The sequence below is a fragment of the Notolabrus celidotus genome, chromosome 4 (genome assembly GCF_009762535.1).
Source record: "Notolabrus celidotus isolate fNotCel1 chromosome 4, fNotCel1.pri, whole genome shotgun sequence".
NCBI lineage: Eukaryota > Metazoa > Chordata > Actinopteri > Labriformes > Labridae > Notolabrus > Notolabrus celidotus.
In genome coordinates, this window is record NC_048275.1 from 25,943,288 (window position 1) to 25,967,293 (window position 24,006).

Consider the following 24,006-nt stretch of genomic DNA (forward strand, 5'->3'; position numbering starts at 1 on the left):
AGATGATTCAAAATAAGATTTTGATGGTGCACTGTGAGTACTTTTTCATGCACTTCATGACAGAGTACCATACCCTTTTGGAATAGGTATCCTTAAGTTTGCCTTGCAAGCAAAACTGTTTTTTTGTTTCTTTTGGGTTAGGTTAAGTCTGTCTGCTGTGAAAAGAAGAGCATCTTTCTTTATGTCTGTCCCACCTGCACAATAAGAGCCTCTCCTTCAGCCTCATTTCAACAATTTACGACAATTTCCCTCTCCAAAGTGAATTTATCAACTCTAACAAACAGTAAAAACGCAGCAGATCTGAGAGGAGCTGAAAGCCAGACTCCATTAACAAGACCTAATTCTATAACAGAGAGTTTTCTGCCTTCAGACAAGGCTTTCTTCTGTCTCAACATGTTAAAAACACTTGGAAAATGTTCAAGGCTACAGGAGATAATCTGTGTGAGTAAACATTCAACACCAACTTGCTGAATTCTATTTGATTTTGACACATTTGCACAGAAGTTGGAGAAGATTGATCTTTTCACTGTAACTTGAGACTCATTAAAGGGTTTGTAATGCCAAAGTTTTGCTGCTCTGCAGAGCGAGAACCAGACTGTAAACTGGTCTGTGAGAGGCTTCGTGAGAGCGGTGACATAGTGAAAAACAGTACGAGTCTTACATTCCTTTCTCTTTAAGTCTCTGTAATCCTCTACAGATTACACTTCATCATTCCTGTTTTCAGTTGCATTTCAGGACATGAAAACTGATGAAAGACAGCTTTCTCCTTCTTTTGCCCCTCTATCATCAAATAAAACACAGGTAGTGAGTCAGTTTAGGGAGAAAAAAGTTGTATCACTGGTTAAAAGTAGATTTCCTTTCTAGAAATATTAAAGTTCTTCATGTTTTTCCAACTTTCTGAGGTTGTGATATCGTGTGGTTGGTGTGAAATTGACAGACTTAGTGAGAGCCATATGTCCTCATACGTCAAATAATACTGAACTGGAAATAAAAGTAAACAAAAGTCCCCTCACTCACTCACTCACTCACATCAGCCCACACATGCTTAGATGAACTCTCCCTTGAAACCACTGACTCATGGTTTCCAGCTCCTCTCACCTTTGTTCTATATAATGATCACTTAACTTTGTAAAACCTGAGATCTCAATGTGTAAGTTCTTTCACAGTAAGATAACTAAACAATCAATTAACACTTAAATGCACAGATTAAAGACTCTGAGCAAGTGGTTTAAAGAGTTTTAAAAGTACTAAATACTCCAACAAATCCTCTCAAAAACCAAAATGAAAATAATGATGTTTTGTGGTCATAATTGTTATTGGAAAAGTCATGCATTGGTTTCACTCTGGAATCTAAACATGGTCTCCTGTTAGAGGATCTTGAGTGTTCATGACCCTGATAATTTACCCTGATTATTCAAATAATATTCGTCGAATAGATGCCAATGATTATCGAATAGTATCTTGGCTTGAAATGCCAATCCCTAGTTGGGATGCAACAATCAACCAGTGCACAGTTAGAATTTAGAGTAACAAATATCCCCCATCTTCAATGAAGTGCAGTGGTTTGTTGTCCAACAATGAATCGTCACACCATCACTGGAAAGTTTCTCGCATTTCTTGCTTTGTTTTGGCTTCAGTTTTTTGTTTGGTTGAACTTGTATTCGTTGACATGTTTCTTGAATGACTTTATAATAGTGATTGCGTTATGTTTCGCTACATTACTGCCATCCCTCAAACCATGAGCTTTGCACATACTGCAAGTTGCTGCCAGAGTTGTTGGTATATCAAGTATGAAATGCCTACAAACTGCACAGACCTACCAACGTGCTGATGATGTAGTACAAGCACATACTCACTTTAAAGACTGACCGGTGTAGAACTGAAGACCAGGACCAGTTTGGTGCATCCCCAACAATTAGAGATATTCTGATACCATTTTTTTTGTCCTGATACTGATTCCATAGACATGTGGATCATCAAGTAGTGAGTTTTTCTTCAACACTAGTGCAATGAAAATATATAGATTAACAGTGTTGGTAGAAAAATTAATGTTGTCATTTTGTCAGCTTTGACTAACATTATTGTCTCATTAAAATATACTGTATATCACCAAACTGTTGTTATTGTTACTGAATCATTTACCTGAGACCACTTGCCTTGAAGCTAATTTGTTTTGGTAGTTAAATCAGCACATTGACTGGCACACTTGCTGATACCCAAGACTTTATTTTAGGCAGTGTTGAAGACTGATACTAGTACTTTTATCCTCACAATTCTAATAACTATACTTGCCAAAGGATAGCACTGTTAAGACTCAAATCTTAGTCTAATTTCTAGTCAAAATGTCTTATTACACTTGTTATAGATCACAATCACCTGACAGGTCCAGACAAGAATTTTTTTTAAAGACATCACGAGAAAAAATAAGGACTCAGTTGTTTGTTGTGAGTAAAAGTATCAGCAGGCAACATTTCCTTAAAATATTCTATGCATTGCATGTAGCATTCTGAATTTGGTGTAACTAAACCTTTCATTAATTTTGATTTAGAAAAAATAATCATACACTTGGTGATCATTTTCCATAGTTCGTTACTTGACTGTGTAAATCTGTGGCACGCAGCTTGTTTGGTATTCTGGTGGAGGGTCTCAGGGTGGTCAGCTGATCTCCCTCACACCACCTGTGCTCCCCCGCTCTCCCCCTCTGCTCTCACCCCTCTGTGCCTCTCTCAATCAGCCCGTCTATCCCCACCATCAGCAACGGCGTGGGCGGGTTTGTTTGTTTGTGCCAGAGTGTGTGTAAGTGTATGTGTGTGTGTGTGTGTGTGTGTGTGTGTGTGTGTGTGTGTGTGGCGTGTGTGTGTGTGTGTGTGTGTGTGTGTGTGTGTGTGCGTGTGTGTGTGTGTTTTTGTGTGTTTTTGTGTGTTTGTGTATTTGTGTGTTTGTGTGTGTCTTTCATGGGCTATCAGAATCATCAGCAATCTCCTGCATCGTTCTTCCCCTGATTGAGCCGAAGTCGGGGCCCCTGTCTGGGATAGCTGTTTGTTCGGAGTGTGTGTGTGTGTGTGTGTGTGTGTGTGTGTGTGTGTGTGTGTGTGTGTGTGTGTGTGTGTGTGTGTGTGTGTGTGTGTGTGTGTGTGTGTGTGTGTGTGTTTGGCTATGTTTCCAGAACTCTCTGTTCCTCAGGATCACAGATTAGCCTGTTCTGTATTGTTGCTCTGTGTTTGTATTCGGCCAGGCGCCACAACTACAGGAAGACCAACTGTAAGCAAGGAAAGGTGTGTGTTTGTGTGTGTGTGCTCTGGTTTGTGCACGTATGTGTGTGTTTAGGGTGTGGGCAGACATTTTGGCCTTTTCTGACCCTAAAGCACCTTTATGGTGGAAAGTAACATATTTTATTCTGAGAGAAAACAATCTGAAAATACACAAACAAGGATGTTATATAACTAAAGGAGCATTCTGAATTTTGGAAAGCTCACAGAAAATGCTGCCCGTCCTGATAAATCACTTGGTATTAAATCTAGACTTCAGACTTATTTTCTTTAAGAATTTAAAGGCCAATCACATTTTTTGAATCAACCTTAAGCCTCATATAAACGTAAGAATGAATGATTGCATGGAAGGAGGACTGCTTGTGTCCCATTGAAAGCACAGTAAAGAAGGATCTTTGATTTACTGGTATGAACATAATCCCCACTTTAAACACTGGGGATTAAGGCTCTTGAACAGATTTGTTTATTTCGTTTTATAGCTTTTTGCCTTCATTTTAATTAATGGTATCTGTCTAGATCATTGACTGCATGTAAATATGGATGACATGTCTCCATCTCCTCGTGTTGTAAAAAATAAAGCCAAGATACCATCACAACATATGGTGACATATGCTGGTGAAGCAGAAGTGATCTGAGTGGTAAAGCCACAGTGATGATGTCACACCTCCTCTGCTAATCAAGGCATATATATTTAGCCTACTGGTAAAACTTCAAAGATCCCTCAGATCGGTACAGTCCACAACAACAGATTCTTGTGTTGGTTTGAAGCAGACTCTCACGGTTATAGAAAGTCTAATGACTCTTGTGTTAGTTTCCTCTTGCCATTCCTCCTCGGCTCTGCTAGTCCGGTAAAGATCAATGCAGTAGCCTGCATTTGTAAACATGACATGACATTTTTATTTTATAGTATTACCCATGTTGCAACTGTGATAATAAAGGAGGTGAGCTATATGACTTATACTGCAGCCAATCAGGAGGAGAGCTCTTAATATTTGGCTTTACTCTCGGAGAGTGCCATCCATCTTCTTATTTTGTGTAGGGTCGATTTTGACTGAATTTCAACAAATAGAAAAAAAAAATATCTGTCAAAAAATACTTTTTATATCTTTATATTAATAAAAATGTTAAACATCTTTTTTAAATTTGAGATGTTTCCAGTTGGAACAAATATTAATGGAATTATTATTTTTTAAGCTTATAGGCTTAAAGACTGTATTATTAATAAGTCTGCAGAACATTCAGTCACAACACAACACTAACGTCTACTCTCTTTGACACAGATACAATCAGTTTAATTAAAAAGTCTATGTTTGGAGTTCATATTGACTCTTTTGGTCACATGCAGGTTGTATTGGATTAACCTGTTTTTGTAAAATAGGGAAGTGGAAGTGAGTGGAAATTGAGGTTACCTTATAATATATGTGTCAGTATAGAATGATATTATAACATTTCCATTACAAATGTGAAACTCAATTATGAAAGAGGTATAGCATGTCAAATGATAATTGAGCATTTTTTTCAACTTAAAATAAGCTTTTGTTTCCATCCACTGAAGGGTTTTTGTAACTAACAGTCATCTTCATAAAGTTTTACAGTGGATAGAGTAGCAGGAAGGAAGAGAGAGTGGGGAGTGACATGAAGCAAAGGGACAGAAATTGAACCTGCGGCAACCCTTCTAGGATGTAGCTTCTGTATACAAGGTGCACAATCTAAATGCTCAGCTAAATGGTTAAACAACATTGGAATCATAAAGGGAAAATGTTATCTTATGTAATCAACCCCATAACCTTCTATACTTTATTGTATTTAACAAAGGCCCCAGTAGTTCTGGGCTTTAGGCTAAATGTGCAAGACATTAGTGATACAGATCTTCAAATACGTGTTCTTCTAAAAGCAGGTTAAGGCGTGTTCAAATGTTCAGGCTTCAGTCAACGTCAAGGAAATCTGAAAATCCAGCTGTCAGTGACAGCGATGGAAACAACGAGAGGCTGATTAGAACATTTCTAGTTACTCAGCAGGAGAGCAAACGATCCATGGAGAGCTCGTATAAATGTACACACACACACACACACACACACACACACACACACACACACACACACACACACACACACACACACACACACACACACACACACACACACACACAGCCTGACACCTGCTCTGGTTTCAGGATCTGTTTCCTATAAGCACCTCTGGGCTTGTTATCACAACAATCACATGGACAGCAGGAGTTCATGTCAGGGCCTGTTTTTCTCGCCATGTATGCATGTGTGTTCATGAGTGAGCGTGTGCGTCTCACTTAAAAACAGCTCTTAGTCCACTTTAATCCAAAATTAACTTATAGTTGGCATGAAAGATGAAAGACGGCTCTGAACTGCTCATCTAACAGAGAAATTTGCTAAAAGTACATAAAGTTTAAATATTATTTAGTGACAACAACAAGCAGGTTTCTTGGATTTTAATTTAAGAGATATTAATATGTATGAAACGTAAAATAATGTGAGTTGTGTGATTAATCTGTTAGTTTTCAACTGTTCATTCATAATCAGTAAATTTGAGAAATATTTTAAGACAACAAAGTCTGGGCCGCCGGTGGCCTAGTGGTCTTCGCGCGCCCCATATACAGATGCTACGGTCCTTGTCACAGGGGTTGCTGGTTCAACTCCCGGCTGCAACCATCTGCTGCATGTGTTTCCCCACTCCTTACTCCCCACATTTGGCTGTCTCTCTACGGCTGTCCTATCAAATACAGGCAAATAAATAGATACAATATTAAAAGAAAACAAGTTCAAAATGACGGCCTCCATGCTTCTTATTTTTAAATATTTTCTGACATCTTTCCTTTCGTATCATAGATAAGTGAATACCTTTCAGCTGTTGACAAAATTAGACATCTAAGAATGGCATGTGTAATTTTTTTCACCATTTCCCAACAGTTAGTAACCAAACAAACAGAACAAATTCTTGATCAAATAATTGACAGATTAAGAAAGAAAAACTAAATTAATCACAAGTTTCAGTCGATTACTTCAGCTCTGAATGTAACCAAAAATGTAATACTTGTAGAAACTGAAGTATAGAAGGAAAGGAAATTGGTCTCTGTTATGCATTATTCCTGAAGCTAATTTTCTTACATTAGTACAAGAGCACAGACGCCGTCTCAAACACTTCATGTCCTCCTGTTTGCCTGCAGATCTGAACAGACAAAGCATTGTGGAGCGCAGACAGAGAGCGCTGCAGGGGGAACTTTGACACGCTCATTATTAACAGCAGAGATGGACAAACACAATATGTTGGACTGTCAGCTCTGTCCTTTATTTATTTATTTATTTATTGTTTCTGATTAGTTGCTGTGTTGAAGTCTAAAGTGAACCTGAGATCTGAATACAATCCGATCTTGTGTTTTTGCATGTGAGTGTGCAGGCACATGCTGTCCTATGTCCCCCTCAGGCTCATGTTTGGAGTCATTAACAGACCTAATGACGAAGAGAGAGAAAGAAGTGATTGAAAATGCTGGAGGGAGCGTAAGGAAAGAGAAAAATGAAGGAGTGACAAGGACAGGGAGGACAGTTTCTGTCACTCTGTTGTCACACTGAAACAGATAAAGTTAAGCTTGTCAGGGTGCTGGCTGGAGAGAACTTGAGGAAAAAAAAACACCTGGCTGGTGGGGACTCTTTGTAATGATTAATGGTTCAAAAATAGTAATTAGACTTGAATAAAAACTGTAACCTTTAGCTGCACATAATAAGAATAATAATAAGACCAACTAAATGGCCATTTAAACTGTGATGGTTTCCTTGTAGGAAACTGTAGTTTATGTCAGATTATTAGCAATAACAATTAAATAATGCGATTTGTATAATCCGGCCCCAGTAAATTAGCGGCACTGAGATACACAGCAAAAAAATGACTTTTTTTAATCCTGTTTTTCATTTTAAAAATTCTGCTTGAAGTCACTGTGTAGTAGTTAATTTTGAATGGGTGTTTTATATTTAACAAGATTATATTAGAGCAACTACTGAGTTAGAAAAAAAGGGAAATGTTCACATGGATTGAATTAAAGTCTCTTCAGAAAATATTCGACTAACAATCTGAAAATATTTTATCACAGAGGAAATGTTTTAAAAATAAATTAAATTAAATGATTTAGATTACTCTCTAGCTTCTCTAAACTTCTGTTTTTAAACATTAAATGAATCAATAAAATTGCTTTTACTTTGATTATTTTGATTGGTGCAAGTCTACAGTCAGCTCTTGCAGACATTTCAAATTGAAAGTCAGTGAAATCAGAAGAATATAACCTTCTCAGTTCAGGCTCTGAGAAAACATGTCATCATTGACAAAGTTCCTCGGTTGAATTATCACCAATGACAGCAAATATCTGGCTGTCTTTCTCAAACGTTATTCAAACAAGAGAAGATTAACTTTTTGTCCCTTAAGGTCAATTTGCCTGGAGCAACAGTGCTGCATACAGCTGTGTTCACTTTGTACAATGCATATCTAAAGAAGCATGTCACTCAAACACTGAGTTACGACAAATTACGTACAGCAAAAAGGAAAGTTCATGGTGCACATGTAATGTGAGATGGTATAGACACATGGATTATTGCTGTAATTAGAGTTTGACAAGTAATCTTTACCTCATCAGGCTGTGTGTGTGTGTGTGTGTGTGTGTGTGTGTGTGTGTGTGTGTGTGTGTGTGTGTGTGTGTGTGTGTGTGTGTGTGTGTGTGTGTGTGTGTGTGTGTGTGTGTGTGTGTGTGTGTGTGTGTGTGTGTCTGTGTCTGTGTCTGTGTCTGTGTGTGTGTGTTTGTCCTCATGCCTCATGTCTGCTAACCTGCCTTGTGACTTGCCGTGGTTTAGAGTGACAGTGTTATTTCTATCACATAACTGTCAGAATGTCAGGTATGTGTTCTACCTGTCTCTGTGCAGATTGCTTAGGCAGGAGTGAAATGAGACTGTCTGGTCTACAGAGGATTTCCACTTTACATGGCCACCTGTTCCCACCCTTTCACTTAATTGTATCACATAGCGCTACCCTTTACGCTTCACAACAGGCACCTACCATGCTAGCATAGATAGTGTCACGCAACTTAACCATCACCATAATTTTAAAGATAGTATAAAGTATTAAGACATCAGTCCTTTTTAACATTTGTACCACTTGTACCACTTGCTTCCATTGAGTTAAATTCAAATATTATTATAACTGTATTACTCATGCTTGAGGGTGCACCACCTTGTTTGCATTGCAGCACAGAGAATCATAGGATATATTGGGCTACAAAGGATGCACCTGATGCATCCTTGAGGCGAGGTGTCTCTACTCAACACTTTGTTTAAGAAGGCCTTTATGCCGAAGCGGGTGGTGTTTCTTCAGTTGTGTTTATGGTATGCATACTCTAGTTTTAAGGGGCAAAAGTGCATAGAACCCATAACTGACTAATCACTCGTATTAATGTCCAAATCCCCAATCACAACAGCACCTTGGAAAAGACAGTAATGGAAACAGACACTGGTGGCAGGCTGCAGGTGAACCTCACAGATCCTTGTAGGGCTCTGCATGTAATATTTGCGTGAGTGCAGGAGGATCAAAATAGCTTCAGCCCGCATCGGCCTGGCTCGGGTTTCTATTCTCCGAGGTCTAAAAGCAGCGTCAAGACGTGTCAGTGAATCAGAGCAGAACAAAAAATCCTATCCCTTCTTTGATACCAGTTTCAGATTGGAGGTGTGACTCAGGTGATGACTTCAATACTGCAGCTTCAGCTTCCACGTTTTTGATCACTTGTTTTGTCATATTTGGAGGTGAAGATGATCTATAGTTTGAGGTTGATTTGACCACCGGCTTGTTTTAACTTCCTCATTGGTTGATTTTGTAGCTTGAGAACAGGTGATGATCCAGGAGGAGCAGCTGAGAGGGAGATGACTTTCCAAGTGTGTGTGTGTGTCACTCTTAAGTAACACCATTTTTAATTATCACACAAGACACTGCTGTGACAGGCGTGGTGGTGTGCATTGGTCACACATCTCTAATTGGCTGCAGTTGAAATGTTGCATCACAAAGCTTATGTGTGTTTATACAAGGAAAGCAATTTTTTTCTAGGTGATCACTGACAATCATCTAAAACTATAGCCATTACAGTATTACAGATTTTGAGGCATCAGCTGATGATGCTCATATTTAATTGTTGAAAAAGTATGTTTTTAATTCATAGATTTTTTTTTTTTGTGCTGAAACACACACACATAGGTACATACTGTTGGTGAAGACTTCTTATATTTGTGTTTTGAAAAGAGAGAATGAAATATTATTCAGTCAAGCTATCAAGTAGACTTATGAAATACAGCATATGCTACACTGATGTCAGCCCAGAGCTGATGCTGGCTGATAAATCAATCCAGCCAATGTATGAGCCAGACTGGAGACAACAGGCTGCTGATGTGTGGGTTTGCATTTATTGTAATACCGTTTTTTTTAAAGGTAGTCTTTGGTGACTGTGAGGTCACATATAGCTTGTAAAATCTTCAGAGGTCTATTACCTGTCATCAACACAGACGTGGTTTAACAGAATTTAAGCTGTAACTTTTCACTTCTCTCTTGACCCTGTGTCGTGAACCTGATCACCTTCAACTTCAAGCCTTCACTGCTAATACTCATAGTTACTTTAAAAACCAAACAATCTCCTATGAAAGCAACATTTCTATTCTTTAAATCACATTTACCCAATTTCTTTTGAAATAACTTTACTTTATTACCTCAAAAAAAGACTTTTTCTAGTGTTTAGCGTTAATTCCTCTGCCTTTATACTTTTGAGTGAGGCTACCCTGATTAAAGAAAGGGTTTTCTGTCCTCTTGTAGAGCTGTAGTGACCTAAATACTCAACAAAGTGAAGTGTTTCTGATTGTATAGCAACAAGCTGATCAAAGTAATGTGCCTGAAAAGTTTGAATCTCTGTTGCTTCAGTTTCTTTTTTTGTAAGGTTTGAACATAGATTAAAGAAAAGTACATTAGGTTTTACACAAGTCTTTCAAATGTGTATTTATGAAGTTTGATGAGTGCCTGTCTCTTGTTGTGATGATCTGATTTTCAAACTGGAACGGTATTTGGCGTATAGCTCAGATGGTTGCTCTACTTTCCTCGAGCGGCGAGTGCATGAACCCAGTTACCTCGGCAGCCACGCTGTTGTGTCTTTTTTCAAATATGTGTCTGCACTGCACGCTAACCAACAAAGGTGACTGTGGGGAAGTTTATATAGGGAGTACCTTTCTGTAAGACGCCACAAAATGTCACAATAAGAGACACAATGTAGGAGTGGGAAAGCTTAACAAAGGCCAGTGTAAACAGGTTATGTAGGTGGTGGGCTTGTGAAGGCTTTCACAGGTCTAGAGAGTGAGTGTCGAAGTTGAGTGGTACTTTGGCTGTTATTTAAAAAAAAAACAGAAATTCTGATAAAATCCTAATCACACAATTATTCATTTTGGTATTTGGATCCGGGTCTTGGACTTTCCCCCTCATACTTTTCCTACACAGTTCTTATAGTTCTGACATCTGCAGAAGTAGAGAGACAAGAGCAGGAGAGAGTACAGGTGGAGCTACAGCTTCAGAATTTTTACCAAGAAACGCAAATGACTTACATACTTGTCATCAACCATTTCTAATATGTTCCAAGTTGTGTTTTATCTGAGGCTCACTGTCTTCTTGCAGAGATGGAGGCACATTGTCCACTCTGTATACATTCAAATAAAATACAACACTTTGTAGTCTGTTAGTGGTCTTTATAATTGCCCACTGTAGACGAGAGGGTGTACACTGTCCTAAGGTCCATCTCATTTGATCTGGTGTTTGCCGGGGTATGTGTATAGGAAACAGCATTGTGTGCATGTTCCTGTAATGTGCTTCATTACAGTGATATCAGGCAGACTTTTATTGTTAACATGGAAAACAAAAAACTGGTGAGTTAAGGTTTTGCATCGTTGTAAGCAACAAAACATGACAGTGTGACGTGCTGCAGGCCACTTAATCCTTTCATTGAAGAAGTCAGAACTGTTGTTTTGAGTTGGGTGATTAGACAATCCATTTCTTGTTCTTTTAATTGGCAGGAAAAGAGAATCTCATTAACTGACGCAGACATTCAGGCAAGAATGTTTAAAGGATTGCAAATACTCACAGCTCCATTTTACCTTCATTTAGTACATTGACTTGCGATTGCATTTTTTTATTTATTATTTTTATTTATTTCCTTAATGACCTTCCTTAAGGACACAAACTTGGTTTAAAGGTAACATATCATGCAAAATTGACTTTTTAATGGTTCTTTACCTGAAATATGTGTCCCTGGCATGTCTACAAACCCCCCGAGAATGAAAAAAATCCATTCTGCCCCTGTTTTGATTTCTACACCTTTCTGTAAATGTGTGTGAAACGAGCCGTTTCAGACTTCCGTGTTTTTGTTTGTCACGGAGTCAGAGCTCGGAGCTTGTTCAGCCCATAGACTGTATAAAATAATACTGAATCCCCTCCCCCGTTTTTCATTACCTGCACAAATGTGTGCTAACAAGGAGCTTAGGAGGGAGGCATGCTAGTTGTAGGCTGTCTTAATAAACACAAAGGTTGGTTTTACTCCCCACGTCTGCAGATTTGAAGATCTAGTGGATGATTTTTATTTATCATGGATAAGTGCTAGCGCTAGTTAGCATAGCTACATAGCTACATGTCGTAGCTGTAGCTGTGTACCAAGACACACGTCGACATACTGACAAATAAAACAACAAGAAACACTAAATCTGTGACCAATCCTTCATAAAAGGTCCTGCTGCCTTTCTGGCAGAGGACGGTTTTACTCCCCACGTCTGCAGATGTGAAGATCTAGTGGATGATTTTTATTTATCATGGATAAGTGCTAGCGCTAGTTAGCATAGCCACATAGCTACATGTTCGTAGCTGTGTACCAAGACACACGTCGACATACTGATAAATAAAACAACAAGAAACACTAAATCTATGACCAATCGTTCAGAAAGGTCCTGCTACAGGCGCCTCTCCGTCAGGATCAGATTCAGAGGGTTGAAGTAACGCGATCTGTGAGCAGCCGTGTATATTCAGCCAACATGTAAACATTAGATCAACGTGCTGGAGAGCCGAGGCACATCCACTTCCGGAGGGGGCGTGGTCAGAGGGAAAACAGAGTGTTCTGATGAGGAATGAAGAAGAGGACTTTTCAGGCAGGCCAAAATCTGATTTCAAAGTGTTTTTTTGAGCATAAACTTTAAAGACATGTTTTGGGGACCTCTTAGACCAATATATATTGATGAAAAAAGCGTGATATGTCCCCTTTAAAACATTTTGTCAAGCATTACATCTTCACACTGAAGTACCTGGCGTAAAACAAACAAGAATTGCTCACAGTGATAGATTGAAACAAAGTCTTCATTGAAAAGGATGAAGATAAAGACAACAGTGGGGTGAGACAGAAAGCATGGAAATTTTCCAGTCAAACAGCAGTATTTCAGCGCTGTTCAGAGCTCCAAGTGTTTGAGTGTGTACCTTTCCTGCCCTCTGACCTGTGGTGTGTGCGTGAGGACTTCAGAAGGCTCGATGCCCCGATGAAGCGCCGTGACTCCCATTGTCTCGTATCCTGAAATAGTCAAGTGGGACCTGCAGCAACAATGGCTCCAGACTATCAAAGAGTGGCACTGTACACACACAGACACACACAGACACACACACATAGACACACAAACACTCACGCACACAGACTTCTAGGAGCTGGCCGAAGTTAGCAGTTCCAGTTGACTTGACGTGATGCAGTTTGTCTGTCTGCTCTCGGCTGCAGCTCATCAGTAGTAATGAGGGTTTGGGTTTGGGTTGCAGTCAGTCGGGTTAATGAGTTTCGGAGAAATGGCCCCGCTGATGCAGCGCTGATTGATAACATATGATAATGGTGCTTCTGTGCTCTGCCTTTCTTGTTTGATGTGTTTTATCTTCACTCCGATGTTGAACTGTTTTTAGTTTGTCTCTGTATTCCTGTAGCTTTTTTTACCTCTTAAAAACGTAATACTTAATTTAAATTTGACTTGACTTTTAATAGTTGGGTTTCAATATCGAGATTTGTTATGAGCAAGTGATTATAGAGTATTTCTGATAGTAGTTATTGACAGGGCTGCTACAAATGGCTATTTTGATGTTGATTAGTCTTTGATATTTAGAACAATCATTCAACTTATTCGATGTGGAATTGCACAATAATCTATGGTTCTTATTTAGAGATCATCTTTTTAATTTAAAATTACTCTTTAAACTCTAAAAGTGTTGTTACAAATCTTAATTCAAGTAAGATAAATGGTTTAGTTTTAACATGTAGCACGGTAACATTTGCTCCACTGTTTCATGGTAGAAGAGGAGGAAATAAAAGAGTTAGAAGGAGAGAAAAAGATGAATTGTAATGGATCAAGATTTTAAGGTGGGGGACTGAAAATGTAAAACTCACACAATGTGTGGACCATTAAGTTAAATGTCACTGTGCCTTTCCCTCAAATGCTTTTGCATTACTGAAATGCTCGCATGAAAAGAGGAGTTAAACTTAAGTCATTTTAAAATGCATTGTTTTGCTTACCTGTTCCATCCCAGTCACTGTGTCCCATGCGTCACTTTCAGCAAAGATAGTAAGGATTCCAGACGTCTCACTCCTCAGCAGTTTGTATCGAGAAAACAATTTTAAGTCCCAGCATATATATATCCCTTCTCTTTTTTTTTCTTTGACTAATTACAAGATGATTTGAATACTCTGGGGAGCTGTGTCCTTTTCATTATGTGAAACACAAGTGGTGGAAAACTATGTGTTTGTAGATTGATAACAGACACATTTTTTCACAAGTTTTTGGACTCTTTAAAAAATTCTAAATTATTAAAGATAGTTTATAATTGGACTCTATATAATTGGACTTTGCAGTTTGTCTTAAATCTTTGCTAATTTTGTCCTGGTCTAAGTTATCTCAACTCACAGCTACCCTGCCACAGCCGTTTCAGACATGACAAATAACTATAAAGAAATATTCAATCTTTATGCTGATGACCTCATTTGCTTTTGTTGCTCATATAGACATCCCTGTTAATGTCAGTCTGTTTCATCAGCTGATACGTTCGTATCTTTCATAGATTGCAGCTGTGCAGATTGGCTGAACAATGCTATATACTGTATACTGTATACACAGTACTTTACTGTACTTTTAATCCACCTATGTTACACTTAAGACGGATTTACTCAGGATGCAATGAGAAGTCTAGCAGTGCAAACCTACAACACTGGGTTTGATAAACAGTTCAACTTTGGACTTCTGCCGGTGATATCAACCACAAACAATTATTTTACATGATTGGGCTTTAACCACTTAAAAAAATAGCAATTTTAATTATATTCTGTATTATTGTACTGAGTTAATAAATGGTATGAATTCATATGAACCCAGTTTTTGTAGTTTTCCCCCTCCCTCTTAAGGCCCAACTTTAACAATGAAATGATCCTTGTAGTTGTTCGAACATTTAATCTTCATAATAATCTGATTATTTGATTCAAGTGCAACTAATCTGCATTGCCTTGTGATACCATTGATTGCTTTTATCAAAACAACGATGAAACATTTGTACTTTGAAGATATCTGCAAAGTGGTCCTTTCTTGAATAGTTATTTATTTGTGTTCGCATAATCTCCTCTTGTAGCAGCTAACATTTTATTTAGTATGTTTAGGCAACATAAGGCCAGTGAAGGGATATCACAATATTTGTGGGGCCTATATTTACAATTTTTTGGGTCTATATGATAACAGATGTTTTGGAATTTATGCATTTAACTGGCAGCTGTCAAAGGGGAATGTTATAGATGTACTGCAATCCTTGTGAGACATTGTGCCAAATCAAAGTCTGAGCTTTAGTAGTGCTTATTTTCGCCACTGATTGATTCAGTTAAGTGTCTGGCGGTGTTGCAGAAAGTATTCCATCATGTTTTTTTGATAAGATTAATTCATCTAGATCACTCTTTGTCAAAAGCAACCTACAGAAACACCCCCGTGCCAACGTAAAAACCCATCTACTGTCTGGCTGCACGTTTGTGTTTGCAAATCACTTCTGTTACCCTTTCATTTTGCGTGCTTTTATTCTTACATTATTTTCAATTAACATCTAGTATTTTATCGGACCTTTTGTGTAGTACAGATCTGATCTCCTGCAATAAATGTCAAGATGTCACCACAGAGGTAGGAGGGTATCCAGAGTTCAGCATAGCCTCACCTCATCTGTTGTGTTTTTTTGAAGTTATCATGGTCCCAGAGCCTGCAGACAGATCAGACGCTTAAGAGGCTTTGTTCAGGCAGATGTTTTTAACCTTAATCTGATTTCATGCTAAGCCAGTGTTAAAGGGGACATATCACGCTTTTTTCATCAATATATATTGGTCTAAGAGGTCCCAAAAACATGTATTTAAAGTTTATGCTCAAAAAAACACTTTGAAATCAGATTTTGGCATGCCTGAAAAGTCCTTTTCTTCATTCCTCATCAGAACACTCTGTTTTCCCTCTGACCACGCCCCCTCCGGAAGTGGATGTGCCTCGGCTCTCAAGCACGTTGATCTAATGTTTACATGTTGGCTGAATATACACGGCTGCTCAGAGATCGCGTTACTTCAACCCTCTGAATCTGATCCTGACGGAGAGGCGCCTGTAGCAGGACCTTTCTGAAGGATTGGTCACAGATTTAGTGTTTCTTGTTGTTTTATTTATCAGTATGTAGACGTGTGTCTTGGTACACAGCTACGAACATGTAGCTATGTGGCTATGCTAACTAGCGCTAGCACTTATCCATGATAAATCATCCACTAGATCTTCAAATCTGCAGACGTGGGGAGTAAAACCGACCTCTGCCAGAAAGGCAGCAGGACCTTTTATGAAGGATTGGTCACAGATTTAGTGTTTCTTGTTGTTTTATTTGTCAGTATGTCGACGTGTGTCTTGGTACACAGCTACAGCTACAGCTATGAACATATAGCTATGTGGCTATGCTAATTAGCGCTAGCACTTATCCATGACAAATAAAAATCATCCACTATATCTTCAAATCTGCAGACGTGGGGAGTAAAAACGACCTTTGCGTTTATTAAGAAAGCCTACAACTAGCATGCCTCCCTCCTAAGCTCCTTGTTGGCACATATTTGTGCAGGTAATGAAAAACGGGGGAGGGATTCAGTATTATTTTATACAGTCTATGGGCTGAACAAGCTCCGAGCTCTGACTCCGTGACAGACCGGATATTGTTGTTACGTAACAAAAACACGGAAGTCTGAAACGGCTCGTTTCACACACATTTACAGAAAGGTGTAGAAATCAGAACAGGGGCAGAATGGATTTTTTTCATTCTTGGGGGGTTTGTAGACATGCCAGGGAAACATATTTCAGGTAAAGAACCATTAAAAAGTCAATTTTGCATGATATGTCACCTTTAAAACACAACATGCTCACTCTGAGGCTGCGAAGCACAGCCATCATTTAAATGTGGTATGAAGACTCTGTAATCCTCCTTGTGGGGTTTGTGTAGTTTTTATTAGCCCTGTAGTGACACTTAAAACTAACTGGCACTCTGTTAACATTTCCTCATTTTTATGTTGTGATGACAGAAAAATGGCCTCTCTGTTACACGAGAGGTCCTTGGACATAAATGTGGCAACAGCAGAAGTGTTGAGGCTGATAATAGTTTTATTATACTGGGTGTAAATCACATTCCATGTTTTCTTCTGACTTTAAGGATTTTATCTGTTTTCCCTCGATTAAAAAGACATTTCCATGTTGTAATTTTTCCCTGGATGCACATGTTTAATACTGTAATGTGGTTAAGATTTCTATTGCACCCTTTTTTCACTTTTTTGTTTTCCTGATTCTGAAAAGTCATCTATAGAGGAAAAGTTTTTCAAAACAGATGAAAATCTTTACCCAGTAAATGTGTGACGATAACAACATTTTTGGTATTTAAGCTTGATCATCCTCTCTCAACTGACACAGCAGTATCATGAACACACTTGTCAAGGATTTGTTTTATTCTACATGTTTTTTCAAGTAATATCAGAGCTAAACACTTTGCCAGGGATATTGTATAGTGAGCTGGTTGTTGGTGAGGATTTAAAATCCCATGTATATGTAGATTGGTCTGTCATAGCCAACATTTCCAAGTCTTAAACTCCCCTCCCTCTTCTCCACTCTTGTTTCTTTTTTTGGTTTTCCCATCGTTAACAAGACAACGCACAATGAGCTTCACTTTTCCCAGTGCCTTGTCTGTTATCAAGAAGTAACAGACAGTAACTATGGAGTATTGACAACTCAGAATCAAGCACTTAACACAAGAAAAAACAAATGGATCAAATTTCAGCTTTATATTACATGCAGTATTTGTATTTGTCGTTGTCTATCCCTATATGACTGCAGTAGTTTCAAACTGCATTGCACTGTGGTGCTGCTTTTCATGAATGAACACTTTATGCAGATATGTGCTTCTTTAGACTTTAACATTTGTGTCACTGCTGGATTAGAAGGGTGAAATTTAAACGTGCTGAGATGATAACTTGATGTTTCATTTATAATATGGTTATTTTTTTGGCCCTACATCGACTCTCTTTAATTATAAAACTGAGCAGTACTTCACCGTCTGCAAATAAAAATAGACAGCTGCTGAATGAGTGACATCCAAACTGTTTGTCTGAACTTTGACTTTTAAATCTGATTTGAGTCATTTCAGGGAAAAGGGCCGGCAAAAATATTAATAAATATCCTTAGAAAATGACTCTGAGTACTGACTGGCACAAACTAACAAGGCATTGTGTATGTGTCATGTGAAGTGGGAAGACAGCTCTTTGTTTTTTTAAAGGAAATGAGAATAGTCACTGGAGTAGGCATGTTTCTCTTTAAAGACAAGTTGTCTTCTATGTGATACTTCTAACCTCACGTGGAGCGACATAGTGGCTCAGTTCCAAACATGTAGTTAAATCAAATAAAGGCCTTGCTCAATCTGAATCAAAAGGAACACATTGAACAAACACAGATAACTGAACATGCTGCGCCACAACTTATCAGAGATAGGATAAGCTTAAAATATCACCAGTCTTGTTTTTATAATGGCAGCTCTTAACCATTGAATAAAATGCAGTGAGGCTACAGGAAACAAGGGAATTCATTTACGGTGCAAAACAGTTTAGAGATATAAGAAAGGAGGGAAAACTGATCGACTTGAGGCCTAAGTGTTTTTTCTCTTTTCCTTTTGCTGGAGTTTTGCACTATCAAGTATAGCAGTCACCACATCATGTCAGTGTTTTTTTTATATGATTCAAAAAAAAAATTCCTTAAAAAAAAAGAATAAAATAGATCCGGGCCAAAAAATTGCTTTTTAGTTATAGTTTTGATTACATAGCTATGATCTGAAGTAACTTATTTCCTGGTCATTTAAATCAGAATTTCAAGTCCAACTCACCATCATCTCTAAAGATAGGAAAGTCATCTGTGTGTGTTTATGTCCCATTGGTAGAGCATTATGGTAGTTGCCATTTACTGGAGCGACAGCGCCGGCTGTAGTAGTTGCCGGCTGCGCTATGGCTCAGACACAAGTTCTTGGTAGGAGCTTGAAGGGTTCATCAGCACAGGACTGATTGCTCACAGCACATTTATGCATGTTTGATGTACTGATTGTTGTAGTTGTGGTATGACACATTTTTGCTGCAAGTTCTTAGTAGTATAAACAATTTGTGTTGTGTTGGAGAAAAAACAGATGTATCAAATATTAAATGAAATACACTGTCGGTCAGTCTGATTATACATATCTGTATCATTGTTAATAAAAAGGAAAGTCACTGGCATAGGGATGAAGGAATAAGAAAACCTCACTCATCCTATTACAAACAGTATTTGGTATAGTGACGTAACTTGTATTTTTTTCCTGTGTAGACTGATAGAAGTAAAATATGTTTTTCCAAATTGCACAACAGGCTCCTGATGACTTTTAGAAGTTTCTCTAATGTGGTATTTTCAGGTATTTAGGCCTTAATTTTTTAAATGCCATGGTTAAGTGTAGCTTGATTTAGCTAACAGTCGCAGCATGACTTGAAGAGAACACACATCTCCCTTTATTAATTCTGAAAAACTGTTTGTGTTTTAGCTTCTGAGTGAACTTTAGGATAACTAACTGTGAAACTGGGTACAGTCAAATATGATGCTTGTCTCAATAAATATTGATTTATGAAACTGATTCTCTTTGCTGTCAGAAGACCCAAACAATAAAGGCATTCCCTCAGGATTTATTCATGATGCCATAAATCTGAAGGGCCAAAAAAAAATCCATCTCTCTCCCAAACTGTTTTCTACTAAGATATATAAACTATAAAGTGCAATAAATCAACAAATCATCTGTTTACAGTGCCATAAAACAACTGAAGTCTTAACTGTCTCCATGTCTGTTGTCTTTGTGTGCAGGAGCAGCTCAGAGCGCCGTAAGGAGAAGTCTCGGGATGCAGCTCGCTGCAGGCGCAGCAAAGAGACAGAGGTTTTCTATGACCTTGCTCACCAGCTGCCTTTACCCCACAGCGTCAGTGCTCACCTGGACAAGGCCTCCATCATGAGGCTGGCTATAAGCTTCCTGCGCACACGCAAGCTGATCGCCACAGGTAAGACCATACAAACATGCAATCGCAGCCAAAATGGGAAACATGTAACGGCTGCCTTTGTCACCGAAGAGTGTGTTGTGTATGAGTCTTCGTTTCTGTGTTGCTATGTGTAACTAATTGTCCAGTAAAGGAGGAAAGTATTCATATCTTTTTTTTTGCATTTCTTTCCTTCCGTCAGTCTCATTTAAAATTAGAAGCCAAGGAAAGCACGACAAAGAAGCAGACCTATTGTTCTGACATTCCTCCACTACGTCTATGTCTCGAAGTGAGATCAGAGAATGGCAAAATCAAACAGCTTTTAGCACACCACAGTAGTCAACAGGGTATTTACACGTAAAATAAACAGTTTATTCAGTTTTAACAGAGGTCTAAACTGTTTGTGAAGTTGGCCAAGTTTACACAGAACAGATGGTGAAGTGAAATTTGTATACCTCTAAGTTATTAATCTTCCACATACTGCATTACATCTGTGATATAATGCGGATTAAACCTTGATGTCTTGTGAATCATTTCATACATGCTTTCATTTAAGTTTTATTTTTTTGCCTTGAAACCTGATCCAACAATGATCTGTCACTAAGACTCAGATTCTGGCTTTGAAGAACTGTTTAACAGTCCATTGTAATGACAAGCTGCTGCTGAAACAGGAAAGCATTCTGATTAATACAAGAGCGCAACCTTATCTGTTTATCTTTACAGCACCACTCGACATTTTATCCTGCAATCATTCACTCCTTATATAACTCCTGATAGCCTACTTTTTTTAGTTTTATAAAGTGCTTTGCATTGTTTGCAGGGGAAGCACAATGCATATATGCAGTAATACAGGGGAAACAGTAATGTAAACAGGCAGTAATACTTCCTCAAACAACGGTGACAGCTACTTCCTATATCTATGTAATTAATCACAAAAAGGATTAATCAACCTCCTCCATTTAACTGATTTATTGGTATAGCACTATTTATAGAGAAATCGGGTTTAAAAATTTGCTTGGTTTAAAATCAACATAAGTAAGAACAAGGTTATGTTCAGTCAAACAAAAAAGAGTTTAAAACTTGAGAAAGATCGGAAAAGCTTTGAAATAAGAAATGTCAAGAATTCAAACTTATTAAGTACTGTGTTCAATTTATATGTTTATGTGAAGAATGAGAGATCTTTTAAGTAGCAAATAATGATATCGTTTTCAATCAATCAAACCTAATTTCTTAAACACATTTCATACAACAGTGCTGTATATACCAATAATAATAGTAATAATGAAATAGAACAAAGTAAACATACAACAAGATCCACCCCACCCCACAATTCATATACAAGGTTATGAACAAGGTATAAATAAAGACATTGCTTACAAACTGAGGAAAAGCTATCATAATATCTTAATATCTTAATCTTAATGAGGAGGTAACACTGGAGGTATAGATGTTCAAAATAAAGTAACTTGATAAGATAACAGAATACTAAAAGTTTAGATCAGTAAAAGAGACTAAGATGCTACATTACAAATGATACATCAAAATAAAAAAGAATAAAATATTAAAATGCTGAGAGGTAATCCATAAAAATCAATGGAATAAGATAAGATCAAATAAATAACGAAATAAGTAATGAAGAAGTCCAAAATAAAAAAAGAAGTGGAAATAATATAACAATATAGGATAAATAATATATATGTATATGTATGTTTTTTGGGGTTTGCATTCTTGTTATCTTGATTTCCGGATAGTTTCACTTTCAGGATCATGTTCCAAAATTCAAGGCAGCTGCCTTTTGAACCTCGACTGCCACAACTACACAATGTCAACAAACTTTGTTCATGGCTTCTAAAGAACTGGTTTATTAAAACAAGTTTTTTGACTTATGTCACTGTTTTGCATTGCGGTTTAACTGATCCTATAACCAGTGCAATAGTCGGAAAGACAAAATTTGCTGGAAAAACGTGGTCATCAGACATGCTCTCTCATATGAAAAGAAGGGTTTGGCAGTAAGCAAAGGGATGTACTGTAGGTGGAATAGACATTTTTACAAGGAGAGAAAGAGGTGAACAGGAGGACAGAAGAAGGCTTATGAGACAGACAAGGAGAGCCCATGAGAAGGAGGAGCAATTTAGGTAATAAGGGTAGGGAAGCAGTGGGTGAGAGGGAAGGGGAGGACAGGGAGATCCGTGCGATGCGGCAGCAGATTGAGTGTTATCAAACCCGTCTGATTGCTCCGCGATAGAAGCGCAGATTGGAGAGGAAGCTACGAGCTCTGCCCATCGTTCAGCTGCTGCTGGCATCATCTTCGCTAGCCATAACAGCCGACCGCCTTGGCGCCAAACATGCTGGCCTGCACACACACACACAAGCACACACATACACTTCTGCACACACAAACAGACTGTATATGCACCAAAAAGCATATGCAAGCTGCTGCACAGCTCAGTTATGTAATGAAAGCTCACCCGGGACCTGAAGAACAGAGATGTACAGATTAGGAGGTACTCAAAAACAGACTGAGATTTTTACATAACCTAGATTTTAAAACCTTGGTGTTCTAAATAAGTTATTTGTGGGGTACCCAACATGGATTCCACAGCTCTGTCAGGATTGCCAAATAGATGATGCACAAATCGAAGTCCTATAGTCTCCCTTTAGTCTGAAACTAAAAAGTGTCCAAGCTGAATTGCTTGCTCAATAAAACAACTATTTGCTCAATCTCTTACTTACTCAAGCATCTTTTCGACACTTTTTATGTAGAAAAAGTGGTTTCATTTTTGGCTGTGTTAATCACTTGACTGGGGTTGGTCAGAACCCTATAACAATGGTGATCCATTCTCAACAGCAAAAGCGACACCAAGGACAACATGATCCCATTGATCATATTGAATGCGTCTGCAGAAAATCAGCAGCACATTTCACCTCTGGCTGTTGACACTGTGGCAAAAATGTTACTTCTCGTTAGCATTTTAAATGAAATTTGTTGCCTTTTCAGGCTGGTCTTGAGAGTCAGGAGGTAATGACAGTTATTGGGCATAGATGTGAAAGCAACCTGAGGAGCTACTCTACTGGATCCCAACCATCTCTAAAAGGGAAAAGTGGTGCAAGATCCTGTCCTGCAAACCAGGCAACGGCAGCAGAGCTGGTGAGAGTATCTCTCAGTTGCTGATAAAGTAACTAAAACCATTAGGGGCAGTGATAAAAGCAACACTGTTAAAAGTTGTGACATTTGCCTCATTTATGTTTAAAGGTGTGTCAACTGCAAAGACAGATACAGAAAGAGAGCTGATTCAGGACTGAATTGTCAACATAGATATTCCTGCAGGAGTCCCATTCACCTTGTTTAATGTTATCGTCAATGCAACAGTTTTATGTAAATGTGATATATATATTACCAGCCCAGTAATTATTTTGCACCCTTAGTCCTTCTAAATATTGAACACAAATGTAAAGATCTAAATCTGTTTGGTTGACAGTGTTGAAAAAGGCTGTATGAAAAGCAAAAGCAAGCTAGCACTGAGCTTAAAGCATTTGCATCCAAAGGTAAAAACAATACCCATTCCAGCAAACATACAAATATTGTCTTCAAGCAAGGACAGATCTGGATGTTTTAGACTGTTTTTATTAAGGCTTGGTTCAGTTGTATCAAAGTTGTTTTAACTTCAGTCACATGAGTCTTTAGTTGCACTTCAGATATTGTGGATTGTTCTATGGATGTTATTCCTCACTGCAAGAGTATATGCAAATATGCTTTAAGTAGGGCTGTCAAAGGTAATGCGCAAATTCCTTTTGAAGACAATATTTATTATGACGTGGAATTAACACACTTCGTTCTGTGATCATCATAATGATGACCCTCAACCCGCCCCTGGACACCATGAGGGAGGGCAGCAGTAACATTGTGGATGGCAAGTAGAGACAAGCAACCCTTTAGCAGAAATAAAATCAAAAATGAAACGTAAAAAAGTGAAAGGCTTTTGGTTACTTTGAGATCAGAGAGTTGAAGACGTTAACAGGGCTTCCTCAGATCGTTTTGTCACATCACACACCATGAAGTCCGTCTCCTCA

At 38.2% G+C, this 24,006-nt stretch overlaps 1 protein-coding gene across 1 annotated transcript in view; it reads left to right on the forward strand.

Moving 5' to 3' along the window:
- The window catches only part of epas1b (endothelial PAS domain protein 1b), a 61,873-nt gene that overhangs the window by 11,894 nt on the left and 25,973 nt on the right, over positions 1 to 24,006 (forward strand). Inside the window, exon 2 of the mRNA XM_034681830.1 lies at positions 19,769 to 19,959. Coding sequence (XP_034537721.1) covers positions 19,769 to 19,959 — 191 coding nt within the window. The remainder of the gene's footprint in view (positions 1 to 19,768; positions 19,960 to 24,006) is intronic.